General features: G+C 47.0%; 1 protein-coding gene across 5 annotated transcripts in view; it reads left to right on the forward strand.

Moving 5' to 3' along the window:
* LOC135394316 (tyrosine-protein kinase Fyn-like) overlaps positions 1-10,650 on the forward strand; it is a 204,460-nt gene extending 193,810 nt beyond the window's left edge. For all 5 annotated transcript variants that reach the window (XM_064625007.1, XM_064625006.1, XM_064625008.1 and 2 more), the window contains 3 exons: positions 320-451; positions 5,078-5,317; positions 10,096-10,650. In XM_064625007.1, the coding sequence (XP_064481077.1) occupies positions 320-451; positions 5,078-5,289 (344 nt within the window). In that variant the 3' untranslated portion in view covers positions 5,290-5,317; positions 10,096-10,650. The remainder of the gene's footprint in view (positions 1-319; positions 452-5,077; positions 5,318-10,095) is intronic.
* Positions 10,651-16,420: the final 5,770 nt, after the last annotated feature.

A 16,420-nucleotide genomic window follows, 5' to 3' on the forward strand; every position in this document is an offset into this window, starting at 1 on the left:
AATGACGCTAGACGTGTTTGAGATTCAAACTTACAGATAAAGATCGCTTCTATGGCTGCACGTAGAGAAACAGGTACTCATGGAACGATGCGACTTCACCAGAGGACACGTGTTTCGCCGTGTTTGCGGCTCGTCAGCCCTGGGTAGCTGCGCATCGTTCGGGATTGGCAAACCAGGGGTCACTCAGCGAGCGATATACACCTGGGATGAATAGACGGTCTTCAGATAGGAGCGGAGCTATGTTTAAACAATGTGTGTTTCAACAATGACCACTTTTAAACAAGGTTCCAAATCGTTTTACCTTCAATCGCTCATCCAGGAAGCAAGTTCCCTATCAAATGGACTGCTCCAGAGGCTGTGCTGTATGGAACGTTTTCAATCAAGTCTGATGTGTGGTCGTACGGCGTCCTGCTCTACGAGCTTATCACGCATGGCCAAGTACCTTACCCAGGTAGTGTCATTTACTGATGATTTTTCGGAGCTTCTTTATATCTTCATCATGTGCATTTCGCTAAACATGATGTTTGTTGCGCCAATCTTAAGAATTTTTTTAAATGGGTCTTCTAGTCAATAGCCACTGAATAATTGATCACAATTGGCCCCGTGATAATAGTTTCCTACGCTGCTCCTATGTCTGTCTCTATGTCTTTCTGTTTTCTCTCTCTCTCTCTTTTCTGTTGTAGCAGCGCTTCAATCTCTGGTAAAAGGGTTCCAGTGTGCCCGAGACTTTTGTTTCTTGAAATACAATGGAAAATTCGGGAAGCACCACACTGCGTCAGTTTTTCAAAATATTCACCGTGCGCATCTAGACACCGTTGCCATCGCTGTGGTAGCTCTTTTGCGCCTTTGGCGTAGAAAGAAGTGAGCCACTGTCGTAGCCACTGCAGGACATCTTTCTGCAGGGCGTCATCTTCGTGGAACGTCTTTCCTCCAAAGCGCTCGTTAAGGGGCCCAAACAAATGGTAATCGCTTTGGGCTAAACCTGGGCTGCACGGGGAATGGGGGAAAACCTCTCAGTGCATTTCAGTCAGGGTTGCTGCCGTCAAATTCGACGTGTGAGGCCATTGTCATAAAGAAGAATGACCCTTCCGGGCAGCATCCCAGGCCTTTTCTTGCGAATTGCGTTTCACACGGCACACTTTATCAACGAGGAGTAGTACCTGGTCTTATTCATAACCCCTTGCTCCAAGAAATCCATATGGATGACACCCAGCATATCCCAGAAGACAGTTCCCATGGACTTCCCAGCAGACGACTTCATCTTGCTTTTCTTTGGCGGCTGGTAAGCTTTATGTCGCCATCCCACGCTGCCTCTTTTTGTCTATGCGGTGAAATGACACATCCAGATTTCGTCACATGGGATGATTGATTGCAAAAATTCGTCCCCCTCGGATTGCGACCGGTTCAGCAGCTGCTCAGAGACTGCCGTACACGCCCCCTGCTGGTCACATGCAAGGTGTCGGGGAACCCATCTTGCACAGACTTTGCGGAACAGTAAGTGCTCGTGAATGATTAGGGAGTTTTACCGCGTCCATTTCCTCCGACCGAACGACCGACTCGAGCGTCGCGCTTTGCTGTACAAACCGCGTGAACGAGTCGTACAGGAAGCGTGATTTCGTACGAACGACCCACTCGCTCTGAGTCCTTTCGTTGTATTCGGCGAGCACGACCGATTCCCGTCGCGAAGCAGGATGGCGGCAGTTTGGAGTGGCGGAGTTGCCAGATGTTTACTGCAACCGAGGGTATATATCATCTGCGGTAAGTTGTTGGATGTAACGACGTATTCAATAGAGGATTCGACACGCATCGGCGTCCAGTTGTGGCGCTTGAACATGTGCTCCGTGTGAGAAAGTTGGTTCGCATCTGCAAGGCGCATTAAAGCTATGCAAAGTACTCATCTCTGTGTTGGTCCCTGTTTGGTCTAACTATCGAGAGAGGCTTGCACATGAGTGATTAACCCTTTTCAAAGCGAAGCTGCCTCCTATAAATCCTGATTCGTGAGATCGAGTCTCTCAACGGTGCCGCCGTCCGCTTGACAGCGCGGTTTAAACATAGTGACCGACGTAGTTCGTCTCAGGTACAGCCTTCCACAAAGGGAAAGTCGGAAAGTACACTGCGGTATGTGATATTTACTGCAAGAAAACATGTGAATGATACACCACGATCCAATTGCTGCTCAAATCCATCTCGAATGCATTTGGGGATGAACGGTTCTTCCGGTTTAGTAACACTCTCTGTAGTTGGCCTCCCCTAAGCTTTTCGAATCGGCAGAATCGGTCATTTGGTTCGGGCACAAACGACTCGGCCACACTATACCGACACTAATATTACGATGGGGTGCAATGTCCCGAACTGTTACTCGCCGGTTCTCGAGGATGGCTTACTCAACGCCTGCGATGTTTACTGCATTACGTCTTTCGCCAAACTGTCTGCACCATTCTTGCTACCTTTCCCTAGACATCGTTTATTCCCCATACTGTGCCCGTAATCTTTGCAAACTCTCAGCTTGTTTGACGTTCTTCTTCACAAGGAACTTGATTGTGCATCGCTGTTCCACAGACACACTGCTCACCGCCATGATAGCTGCCGCTGCTGCAAGTGCCGCTGAAGGATTGCACTTTGTCCTCCGAAAGTTTTATTCAATAACGTTTACTCATTGATTTTTCTCGAGCAAAAGTCCCGGTCAACCTTGAACGACCCTTTGTACAGGGTGGGTGCAGATAAACTAGCCTCACATTTATCCACGTATGGCGTTCCCTGCTTACCGCATGAACTTCCAGTGGCGCGGGATGACGTATTTATCCGATTAAAACGAACAAAAATATGGTAGTAACCAAACTCCACGTAACAAAAAAGTTATCCATCCAAACATTGCTTTCCGTGCATCCCGATTTTCCTATGCAGAAGGCAATATGGCCGTCACGGCACAGTTGCGTCTAGCTACGGCTAGGCGTACCAGACCTCGTTTTGTTTCCGCGTGAGTGGCACCCCCAGCGGTAGGGCGATGCAATTGTGCTACACTGCCATGTCCCGTTAGAAATACTCGGAGTGACGTTCGCGTTGTTAACGCTTTTATTGCGGAAAAGTTTGGTTACCACGATTTTTTTTCTCGATTTGCACCGCATAAATGCACCGTCGTGCGCCGCTGGAAGTTCCTACGGTATGCAGGGAACGCGCTTTGTGCGAAAATGTGGGGCTACTTTATCTGCACCCACCCTGTATATCGTTGTAGCGGTACTGCCGTCACAAGTTGTAGTGAATGCTTTTCCAAACGCAGCAGTCAACGAGCATTCGTAGTTCCGCGTAGGCGTGGGCAGTGACCGTGCTCTGCTTTGTTGTTGAACAAATTTTGTTGGTCCCCATGTCTGCCCACGCCTCTTTCCATCTTATTTCCTCCTCACCTCATGCTTTTCTTTCAAGTTGGCTTTCTTACATGTTCTTCTGCTATCAGGCAGGACACGCATCACAAGAGTTGTCCCTGAATTCTGGTCATGACATGCGAACAATCATTAACAACGATATACACCTCTAACATAAACATACATACAAAAATCATACAAATAGCAGCAGTTAACGAATCATACTCCAATCACAAACGAAATAATTCACGCTGAAATTATATTACACAGAAACATACATAGTTCTTGAACAGGCTTCCTTTTAAATAAATTTCATATTGGGCACACCCATTTTATGAGTCTTGTTGTTTCAAGATTAACAACTTATAAGTGCCACAAGATCATTTATGGCTTCTGTTAGGATGGAATGAGAAAAGAGAAAGCAGTCGTCAATGTTATGCTTGTTCCGTATTGGAGGTGCAGTCACAGAAGCAAACTATATGCCTGCCGGCCAAATTTCTGTTTCCTTTGGTGAATCGCTTGTTTCGCTAAGGGCCCATTCTGGTTGACACGCGCGTTACCCTCATCGTCTTTGTTCTCCGTTTGGATTGGGGAGGTGCTACTGTGCTGGATTCCTCTTCTTGGGAAGCTTGAAACTACAATATTTTGGCAACACCGGGATTGGGGGGGGGGGGAGTTGTAAGTATTGCACCGGTTTTCAGTTTGGTTCTTTCTCGTTTCACACGTACGACCTCGTCGTTAACTGCTTTGTCGTAATACCTTTCAATGAACTCCTCTTCAGAATGACGTTCGCATACCGGCGAGTGTGGTTCAAGAGGTTTGTCTGCTCCTTGGAGGTTCTTTTCCATTTCTTCAAGAGCTTTCGGGGTCGTCTGACACACAAAACAATAATAATTCAGGGCTTTACGTCGCGAGACAACTGCGATCATGGGTGACGCCACAGTGGTCGGGTCTGTGCCCACCTAGGGGTTCTTTAACGTGCGCCGAAATCTCGACACACCCCATTTCACGTCCCTCGTGGAAGACGGTGTGTACTTGTACCCTTCCCCGAACTTGCCACCGTCCTCGGCCGGGTTTGAACGCGCGATCTTGGGATCAGCAGACGGACACGCTACCGACTGAGCCACCAAGGGCAGCGGTGCACCAAACAAAGCACGTACTTGTTACCGCTCTTCTGAGAGCCAGTCTTTCACGTCACAACAAAGCAAGTCTCTTCACGTCGATTTTTCTTTACTGCGGGGTTGGACGCTGTTTGTTTGTCGCCCATTAACACAAATGTAGCAGCTCGCTGGAGCAGTAAAGGCAAAGAAAACGGCAGAGATTATATACTTTGACAATAAACCGGAGTTACACAACAGCATGGAAGATGAGTACAGCCAACGCTTTGGAGGAGGCGTTTGAGTGGCATGTATGGATGGGTTGATACTGTGGCTTTTCCCTCTGGAACGGGCGGTAGCTTGCGCCGGTTAGCCTAGAATTGAGACATTGCTGCAATTGAACACACATAGTTGTCCCCTCTCGCATACAGTCATATCCACTGGTTCGTCTAATTTGTCACCATGGCCACAGCTCTCGGAGTTATTTGCAGCGTTAGAGAAAAAAGACGAAAATAATCGGCTATATAAGTGCCTCTTGTGTCAACCAACTTTACCTTTGACCGAAAAAAGTGTTTCTAAGTGACATCACTTTCAGTCTTTTGATTACCATCCTGTGTGCAGGGATGTCCAATCGCCAGGTTGTGGAGCAAGTTGAAAATGGATTTCGCATGCCGAAACCTAATTGCGAATGCCCGGATTCGGTGTACAATACCATGCTTACATGCTGGGAGGGTGAACCAGAAAACCGGCCGACGTTCGAGTTTCTCTTCGGATATTTCGACGACTTCTTTGTGGCAGCTGAGTCATCCTACAAAGAGGCCGATGATGTCTAGACGTCCTGGAGTTTATCGCTTTGCATACGTAAGTACCGCAGCACGAATGGGCGTCCAGAAACGAATTTCTGGAACCCGATCTTCAACTTGTCGGTATCCCCATAATGCCCCCCCCCCCCCCCCCCCCAATTCGCGGCAGACTCTTGCGCGAGCCTATACCAAAACGACGTTGCAGCGCGCGAGTTTTCAACGCTTGCTAGGTCAGAGTTCTCACAACCTGCGCAGTTATGTCGCAGGCATATAGCTGGGCGAACTCACTCATGAGGGCCCTCATGAGTGCCCCTCACCCTCACCTCACGCCTTTGAGGTGAGGGTGAGTGAGGGCAAGCCCACGATGAGGCCATCCGTGGTGCACTCACGAGGTCTCACCCCATGAGGTCTCCTGTGAGTGCACTCATGAGGTTTTGCCCCTCATGAGACCTCCTGTGAGTGCACTCATGAGGTCCGAGAGGCGCCAGGTCTGTGTGAGTGAAGTCACTGGTGAGGCCTGAGGGGCGTGAGGTCAGTATGAATGCATTCATAAATGAGGTCAAATGAGGCATGCGAGACGAGCGCAAATTATGAAGGCACTCACACGTGAGGCCTTCAGGAATGCGAAGCGATGGTGAGTGCACTCACCGATGGCAGGTCGCTTATAATCATAGTTCTCTCTCACACACATGATATAGGTATCTCGCGACGTAAGGGCGCGGGTTGTCATTATACGAATTATCACGATGTTTCTTTTTGATCAGGCTAGGCTAACTAGGGTGGTTAGGTTTCGTTCTTGGTTCACGTTTCGCGTGGAACCTAAATCGTGTCGACACGACCCTGCTCATTTTTCTTTTATTTTGCTTTTTGAATATTGTGTGCCCAAGAACTCGACCCTAATATTTCACTAATTGGTCAATGCGTATAACGTGTGTTCTAGTATAAATGACGGTTCCGCATTCCTGGTACGATTAGCTTAGAGGAGTGCAGCACACGTGAGATGATGGCTACAGACCACTGGCTACACGTTTGGCTACTTACATGGGATACTGGCTACTTTTGGCTACTTTGTCAGTGCACGTCGGCGACTTTTCCGTTTTTTTTTTACCTGGAAACCCTGAATTTACGAAGTATGAAGGACCTCAAAACACTTTTGTATGAGTAACCAGCCTCGGTGCATAGTCTCTGTGAGGTCGCAGGCTGCGCAGACTGAAATATTTCATGACCACGTGATAGACAGTGACGCAGTGTCTACCCGCTGACCCGTGTCAGACAGTGACGCAGGTAGACAGTGACGTGATGGACATGGATTTTTCAGTTGTCGAATTCTGGGCTGCCGTACGCCTCTCACGTGCCAACTCCTCGCCAGGTGCAGACAGCATCACTTATCGGGCCATCCGAAATCTTAGTGATGCGGGTGTTTCCTGTCTGCTTGATGTCTGCAACACGTCATGGAGAAACGGGGAAGTGCCGGCAAGCTGGAAAGATGCGTTAGTTGTCCCTCTGTTAAAGCCGAACAAGCAACCATCTGATGTCTCCTCCTTTCGTCCTGTCAGCCTGACAAGTTGTCTCGGTAAAGTTTTGGAGCGGATGGTACTGCATAGGCTAGAATGGTGGCTTGAGGGACATGGAGCTTTCCCTGCAGAGATGACAGGTTTCCGTCGCCATTGCAGCGCCATGGATTCGGTCCTCGACCTTGTAACCTCCGTCGAACAAGCCAAGAGCCAGAAGAAAATTGTCTTGGCGGTTTTCCTGGACGTCAAAAGAGCTTACGATACCGTCAGTCACCCCTTTGTGCTGCACGCACTGCTGCAAGCCCAGGCCTCTGACAGAATGTTCTTGTGGCTGACGGATTTTCTGCGCGACAGAACACTCTCTGTTCGCACGCATAAGGGGTCCACGCCGGAGATTGGTTTAGCTCATGGGGCACTACTAGGTAGTGTCCTAAGCAAATTTTTTTTTCAATCTGGTAATGGCAGGCCTAAAGTCCTGCGTTGGCCGAAGAGTTAAAATTTCCATTTATGCCGATGACATTTGTATTTGGACAATTGGGAAATCAAGGCCAGACATACGCCGTCGTCTTCAGCTTTCGCTGGATAGGATTTGGCTATATCTCACTGAAGCGGGCATGGATATCTCAGCTGAAAAAACAGCAGCGCTAGCGTTTACTAAGAAGGATATGCGCCAGTGTCAGCTTTGCATTGGTAATTAGCCGCTCAGACAAGTTAAGCACCACAGATTTCTGGGCGTCATCCTGAACTCCAGCCTGTCCTGGAAGAAGCATGTCGACCACTTAGACACCAAGGCCCACCGGTGGATATCTGTCATCCGTCACTTTGCCGTAGCTAAGTGGGGAATTGATGAGAAGTCCCTTCTGGCCCTCCATCACGCTTTAGTTCGTGGCATACTTGTGTACAGCTTCCCTGTCCTGCATGGCGTCTCCCAGACTCAAGAACAGCGACTTCGGTGTATACTTGCGCGAAGCCTGAGGATATGTCTTGGCGTGCCGAGAGCCGCGGAAACTCGAATGGTGATAGCCGAAGCCCGTGAGCTACCGATAGAAATCCTACAGCAGATGGAAACCATTCGCCATTACCTGCGCCTCAGAATGCACCATCGTCGTCATCCCCTTCTAGCAAAAATTTATCGGTGAAGCCAAAGTGCTGTCTTGAAGTGCCTAATGAAAGTGAGGCCCAAGCTTCCTCCGTTCATAATCCACGCAACAGTTCCCACGACCCCTCCGTGGTCGCTTCCGCTCCCATCACTCTCCCTATCTGTCCCTGGCCTCAAGGTTCCAAAGCATCAAGTGCCACATTTCGTTCTTCAGCAGTTGGCAGCGGACATGATGCACCTTAAATATGCTGACCACACTGCCGTCTTCACTGATGGATCTTCCACACGGGAGGGTTCGTCGTGTGCTTTTGCTGTCCCATCAAATGCAGTCGCACGTGGATATCGTCTCTCACATCATACGTCATCAACATCGGCGGAGCTGTATGCCATTCTACTGTTTCTACAGCAGATCTCCAAACTTCCTCCGCGTGCCTGGGTGGTATACACCGATTCGTGGGCTGCTCTGCAATGTGTGGCAACCACGGGCCGTCGTGGGTCTCTAGCTTCCATCGTGGTAGACATTCTCCATCAAGTTCGGCGTCTACATGATGGAGGTCATCATATATCCCTGCAGTGGATTCCAGGTCACTGCGGTCTAAGAGGCAATGAGGAGGCTGACAGAGCAGCAACGGCTGCCCACGAGTCCCCGACAGCCGTGCCCATTGTGCTCTCGAGAGGCGACAGAAGGGCCTTACTAACTGCATGATTTCAACCCCTGGCTCTGCAGCAATGGCGCAGGGACATCACGGCTCGATCTCTAATGCATTCGGTAGACCCAAATCTGTCGTTTTCTTTCCCTGCCCGTCTCCTACGCCGTTTTACCTTCCTCCTGCGTAGACTCCGGCTCAATGTTACTTTCACCCCGCAATTCAAGTGTACGATCCGATGCTGTGACACGGGCCTCTGTTCCACCTGCGGTGTCGTGGCGACCGCCAAGCACATTCTTATGGAGTGTTCACTCTACTGACCGCAAAGGCGGACATTGTGTGATGAGCTTGCCCGCATCAGCAAGGAGCCGCTCACCTTAGCTGCACTCATTGGCCCCTATGAAGATCCTGTGCTCCATCGTCGGGTTCTTCACCTGTTCACGGACTTCCTGTCGTAAACTGGACTGCTTCAGACGCTTTAGTTCTTTCTTGTGTTTTCATTCTTACTTCATCATCTTCACATAATGTTCCCGTCCAATGGGGTAGGGTACCGCACCACCGCGGTGAAACACCCCATCTCATCGTCATCATTTATTGTTGTTGTTGTTGCATAGTCTTCATGGCGCACTTAGCACGAAATCTCGTTACTCATTAAAATTATTTTTAGATACTATTCTTCGTAGGTTTTGTCACTTGACGTGTAAATACAAAAAAACATTCGTGCATTCCCACCAGCAGGCACACATGAGCATATTAGCTAGTAGGACGAAACACTAATTCACCTACTCAGCATTTTACTTTCCTGCAAGTATTTTTGAATGATTTCTCACGTACATCAAGGGTATTACTCTTCCCGTCATAAAAGCGCAATTTCCAACAATATGGCCTTAGCTCCGGCAGATCTTATCAGTTATATCTAGGGATGTGCCAACCCAATCCGCGAATCCTCGAATCCTACGCAGGGATTCGAGATTCGCGAATCCGAATCCCAGTGCCCAAAGCGGCGAATCGAATCTTTCGAATCCACCAGCCACGTTTTTTCTTCTTTTGTTTCTTTTTTTTTTTTTTTTCAAATTGGCGTTTTCTGAGTCGCCCGGAAACCGCATTGGCTGACAGGTGTTTTCTTGTTTGTTTGTTTACATTGCTCTGGACTGAAGGCGTTTAGGCAGGAACTGTTACATCACAAGTTTAAAAGTCAACCTGGTTTTGTTTTTGATTGTTGCTTAGTTTTATGGAAATAATTCAGACTCGAGTATTTATGTGTTTCTTGTAGTCGATGAACAACATGTTAAATAAATTACGTTTAAGAAGAATTACATGGGTATATTTTCTCCTGAAACTGAAGCACCATTAAATTTTTTTTTCATTAAATAAAGGTATCATATTCTGCTTTAAAACACTTTTCACTATAAGTGTTGTTTTTTTTCTTCTGACTTTTTAATCTCTTTTCAAAGAAAGGATTCGAGAGATTCGTGGATTCGTAGAACCTTCCTTAGGTTCGGTTTCGGATTCGAAAAATTCTGGATTCGTCCCACCTATAGTTATATCAGTTATATTCTTATATTTTCACACGCAGGTCTCCCACAGGAACATCGATGTCATCCTTCATCTTCGTCCCTTTCGATGACGCTTTTCTCTCCTGATTGTTGGGAGAACTGGGGTGTGTGAAGAACTGGACAACCTGAATGCTGGAAGAACTATGGTGATGCTAATGTTGCGCGGTTGCGAAATCGCCGCTCTGAGCAATAGCTGTCGACCACGTTCCTAATAGTTAGAAAACCGTATGACAATTTTATAGTTCAAAGCTATCGAACAACACTGAGGAAATAAAGGTTATTGCTGTATAATGCCGTCACGGAAAATGGTGCCCTCCGCTAAAGCCCTACGCTTCATTGCAACATTGAAAGCTTGTCTGCTATAGAGTCCAAAGATCTTCGGCATCCAAAGCAGGTCGTTTCTAAATTCAATGCTGTAGAGGAATTGGCGTACATTATACTGTACCGTGCATTAGACTCTTTTTTGTATGTACTGTATTTCAGAAATAACAAAATCACGGTAAAAGATATGAATGATTCACGCCTGGCTGTCGTGTGTGAAAAGAGAGAGAGAAAAAAAAAAGCTCTTTTTTCGACTTTTTGTGCTGTCTATCCCCGCACCCCGCATTGCCTCGAGCGGGTGAATCTTGAAATATGTGATAAAACATTAAGCCACGCAGCAGCAAAAAAACCCATCCCCATTTTTTTCTTTATTCACATCACATCACATCACAACCAGACAAAGGAGAAACAAACAAGGGCAAGGCTAACTACGAACTCATAACTAACTTTTATTTTTCCTCACACACTTATATAGAGGTAGAGCTAAAAAGTACCTGAACCATTTTTTGCACGTCAGAGCTAATTCCTAAGATAAAGAATTTCATCTTGAAGTAAGTTCACGGACTCCCCTCGCTCGTGAAGGCTTTCTATATTTCCTATTTTGCTAATACCGGAGGGAAGCTTTTACCCAAGACATTATGAAGGAAGTCGTGAATAGCTAGTGAATTTAAAATTCCCCGTACGGTAAGTCTCTTCGTCTAGGGCACAGACGACCAAATGATTGCCAAGCTGCTTGAGTCTCCACGGACTTCTACTGCCCACCGTCGGAAAATGCCCGCGATGAGCTCCTATCTGGGTAATTCCATTTTAAATCGACCAAGGTCCGCCGATTACATTGTTTGATTTCAGTGAAAAAAATATATGTTGGAACCGACCTTAAGTGAATACGAAAGCAGGTTCCCGGAGCTTCCTACGATCAACCAGTCCACAGGTGGAGAGGGGGTAAGGTGGCGCCGTCTTCGCAACGTGATTTTTTCTCGCGAATTTGCAGCCTTACTGACGCCATTTCATTCGCGTCACAGCCCTCATATCTTGCACACGTAAAGTCTGGGCACTCTAGTACACCTGTACGGAGTGCAAATGGTCATACTTTAAAGGGACGCCGAAGAAAAAAAAATGCCGAAATCAGCAGATATGTCAAAAATTGCACATTTTTAGCGCTCATAGCTCCTCGACGGCAGGTCAGATATCTGGAAATGAAGTATATTTTTGATTTACAATTTTTCCTCTATCGTTCAATAAATAGAACACCATTCTATCCCGTTTCGTTGCCGAAAGAGATGTCAGTAAAGTTACGTGAGAGCAGAAAATTGCCGATGTTTGGTATGGCATACACCAGCTGCTGCAATACTTATTCTAATAATTTTGCGCTTACTGAAAGGTCAATGTATCCCCTAAATGCAGCTCTGCAAAAATATGTTGCACTATTTTAGTAGGGTGAACGCCGCGAATTTTTTTCTGTGCCCACGTCTCGCCGTTGCGGCCTTGCACTCCGACTCCACTTTCAAGTGGCACGCCATCGTGCGTTTCTCGTTTCACAGGGCCTTCGGTCTCCCTGATGAAGCACTGATTCCCGCCGCTGGGACTTATTTGTGGACATGTCCACGTCGGCATTCTTATTTACGTGCAACCCTTTTATATGCCGTTGCGAGACAAACAGATGGCGTCTGTCTGCTATACCGCTGCAACTGAGAGTGGAATACTGACTCGTGATATGTAGCTGAGTATAGCAATAACTTTTGCAACAGCGCTTTTTCTTCAGCGTCCCTTTAAAGTGTGACCATTTGCACTCCGTACAGGTATACTAGAGTGCTCAGACTTTACATGTGCCAGCTATGAGGGTTGTGACGTGAATGAAATGGCGTTAGCAAGGCTGCAAAGTCGCGAGAAAAAAATCACGTAGCGAGGACGGCGCCACCTTACTCCCTCTCCATAAGTGGACTGATTGGTCGTGGGAAGCTCCGGGAACCTGCTTTCGTATTCAATTAAAGCCGTTTCCAACATATATTTTTTTCACTAAAATCAAGAAATGTGATCGGCGGACCTTGGTGGATTTAAAATGGAATTACCCATATGTTTCCTCTCAAGGAGCCCGTCAATGCGGCTTTTCTTTTCTTTTGCACTCATTGCATTGCTGGCATCAGGGGGGCCGGGCTCGGCCGAGTAAGCGGGAGAGCTGCCATCCGTTGGTCATGGTTGGTTGCTTCATTCCGCTAAACTTGAATTGCTCGTTTTCCCAAATTCGTCACTTCTCGAATTCGGCACACTATGTGCATATGTCATATAACAAATAAGCAGTGAATATTTTCCACTACATTAGTTACGTGTGTGCTGTTCGTAGGCCGCTTTATTATTAGAGAAACTCGACAGATCAAAGTAAGGAATGGCGGATGGATTCGGTTTGCATACTTCCGGTTCCTATTCGTTCGCACAGCAGCATGAAGATGATGGTTAATTGTGTGTATTCATCTACGGATTGCTGTTGTCTTCGGAAATGCATGGCTATATTCCTTACGATTTATTTATTCCGCTCGCAAAGCATACAAACGCTGCTTCAACACGTCATAGGTGGTAAACATATTCATCCGTGTCTCTGGAAAGCAAAAGGTTCGCGGTGCTGTAGATGATCTCACAGGTAAGATATGATTGACAACGTTAACGCTGTGATACCGCTAGCGCCACTCAATTCTACACGATCCCAGAAGGGCCGTACGTAGCACTACAATGTACAGGCATAGTACAGGGCTTGCCTCGCTTCTTTCGCTAGCAGTCGTTCCCTCCATCGGCCCGTTTCGCCAGCCACCTGAAGCTCCCATAGAGGCAATGGTACAGGGAAAATGGCGGGCTCCTAAACCACGTGATCTCCCAGAGATCAACAGCGCCGAAAAAGCTGGGGACCAATTGCGCATGCGCAGACAAAGCTCCTTAACTTACCTTAACTAGCCTTCTTCCCCTTCTTTCCTCGGGTGCTTCAACGCCGAAAACCAGCTCAAAAGCCAATCGCTGTGAGCACAGCATCCAATACGTACAGATGTACAGTTTTCGAAAACAGCTGGACCAGGTGTGTTGCTGTTGCCGGTGGCTGCGGGAGCATTAAAAATACAATAAACAATTTGTTATGAACGGGCACTCGATGTTGATTTGATATTTGAACACCAAAGCGCACGTGTCACAAACGTTCGCAGCTCAAAGTGACTGAACGACTGCGACGTGAGGGGCAACTAGCATGACCAGCTCATATAATTGGATTAGTGGCATATCCGAAACGCTCAACTTACCGCTGGGTGAGCCATTCCGTGTTCACATTATCCGTCTGCCACAGTCTCAATCGGAAGCATCGAAACTACCCGTTAGCGTCTGCGAAAACAACGGTCGTAGTCTGAGAGGACCCCCACGCGTGGATGGAACTCCTCCATCTTTTCTCTTTCTCCTCCGGTCGACCGCCCTTTCGGATCCTCGCTCCTGAATCAAATGACTCTCGCCCAATCAGCGCGAAGTAAAACTGACGTCAATTCTCGGAGACCAATGAGCACCCACATATTTAGACATACATCAGGCAGTCAATGAGGGATATTAAGGACAAGTTTTCTTTTTATTCAACCCGCGTAAACCGCGAGCTGGGTATGACATAGCGTCACGTGACCTTGGAGTAGCCACCCTTCCCCGGGAATTTTCGAACGGTCGGACTCATCCTGCGCTGAAGATGGCGGACGTTGAAAAGAGAAGATGCGCTACGTCGTCTATTCACTAGACAAAACGAAATGAGTACGACAGAGTATGCTCTCGAACGAAACTTGCCGCAACATCTTTGCACTCTAACATAAAGAAAGCACGACTCACTTCTCGACCACGTTGTGACTAATCTTTGTGATCATAACCTGATTTATGGGGTTGCCGGGTGTGACATCTCGGACCATGAGCTCACATATGTTGGCCGTAAGGGGACGCCTTCACGTGATTTGGGCACACACGTTAACCTTGTTTCACTCGAGAGTCGCCTTCGTCAGCTCACATGGGATTTTTCCTCATATACTGACACATCGGAAAAGACGAATTACTTTCTTGCAGCACTCTCTGGGTTGATTAAAGAATCGACCGTAACCTCAGTTTTGAGCAAGCGTTGCGCGATTAAACAACCATGGATCACTAATGCAATTCTTCAAAGCATTAAGCATAAAAATAATCTATATACTAAACGCTAAACTAATATCTATATACGCCGCTCTCCATTCAATCACCACCTTCGTTCTCGTTATACTGCTTATAACAATACCCTCAGAAATGTCCGGCGCGCCGCTAAACGTAACTATTTTTCTAAGGTTATCAGCGAGACCAACGGTAGTCCCAAAACCACGTGGAACACAATCAATCGCATTTTGGGTAAAAGTAATGGGCAGATACATACTGACATTTCACTCCAAAATAACGACGAACTGGTAAGTGTTCCTGATAAAGTGGCATACATGCTCAATTACTACTTTACTAATATAACGAAGAGCGTGTCTTTATTGAATGGTACAGGTTTGGAAGTTTCACTTCCACCGTCAAACCCGCATTCTTTCTTTCTAGACCCAACCACACCAGATGAAGTGCTTTCCACTATAAGATATCTGAAAAGTTCAAAGTCATCTGGCCATGACGGTTTATCTTCATCTCTTCTTAAACAAGTGGGACACCTATTGGCCCAACCGCTGTCAGTGCTAGCAAATAGCATGGTTTTACAAGGGACGTTCCCTGACGAACTGAAACTGGCGAAGGTTGTACCTGTCCATAAAAAAGGAACCAGAGTGGATGTAGGAAATTATCGTCCCATATCGATACTTCCTGCGATCAGCAAGGTGTTTGAAAAGTTAATACTTAACCGACTAGAAAGATTCTTTAACAGACATAAGATAATACATCCGCTCCAGTTCGGCTTTCGCAAAGGTAAATCCACAACTTTAGCATTAATAAACGCGACCGAACAGATAAAGAAGAATATCGAACAAAAACTGCTTACAATGGGCATTTTTGGGGACCTGACAAATGCGTTTGGTTTAATTGATCACAAAATACTTCTACAAAAGGCATACAGGTATGGAATTTGAGGACTTCCGCTCACTTTGCTTTAGAGCTACTTGCAAAATAGAATGCAGTATGTTCATGTCTCGGGCCACGATTCTTCTATTAAAGCTTTATCAATGAGGCTTGTGCAGTGACGTCATGTTTGGTCACGTGACATTGGAAAACATATTGCCATACCGGAGTTACAGTAGGAGGGCATGCCGTGAATTGTAGCGGTATGCATGCAATTACGAGAGAAAATAGCAAAAACACATGCTGCTGACTCGTTCGGCCCGCAGTAAGACGCCTGTGACGCATCCCCATGTTTTCCCATGTCACGTGGCTCCAAGGCGTGCAAGGGCTGCGCATGACGTCACGTGCACAAGCCTCATTGGCGTTCCTCAGAGGTCAATTTTGGGTCCCTTCCTTTTTCTTATGTATATCAACGACCATCTCTGTCTGAGAAGTGTTTCTTATATGCCGACGACACCAATGTTTTTGTTGAAGACCCCACTATTGCAGGGCTGTTCGTGAAGGCTGATAACGTTTTAACGAAGTTCCCGCATGGTTGACAGCTAACAAACTCGTTCCTAACATAGATAAGACTTCATATGTAATCTTTCGGACACGCCAAAAATTGCTTGACCTAACCAATACACGTTCCATATTTGTGGGCGTTCCCTGTCAAGAACGACATCCGTGAAATTCTTGGGGGTTATCTTGAATCAACATCGTGGACTAACCATATCCGGTTTGTGCGTTCCAAGGTCACCAGCGGGCTCCATGCTCTTTCAAGAATTCGATACCTGGTCCCCGTCACTTGTCTCCTAATGGTCTTCCATGCTCTAATCCAATCGCATATTTCTTATGCCCTGGAAGTTAATGGGCTCATTTATTCATCCAGCCTGCTTCCTCTACTCCACGCTCAGAAGTGCGCAATGCGCATAATGATGTTCGCACATCCCCGCGATAGTATCTCAT

The sequence above is a fragment of the Ornithodoros turicata genome, chromosome 5, assembly GCF_037126465.1.
Source record: "Ornithodoros turicata isolate Travis chromosome 5, ASM3712646v1, whole genome shotgun sequence".
NCBI lineage: Eukaryota > Metazoa > Arthropoda > Arachnida > Ixodida > Argasidae > Ornithodoros > Ornithodoros turicata.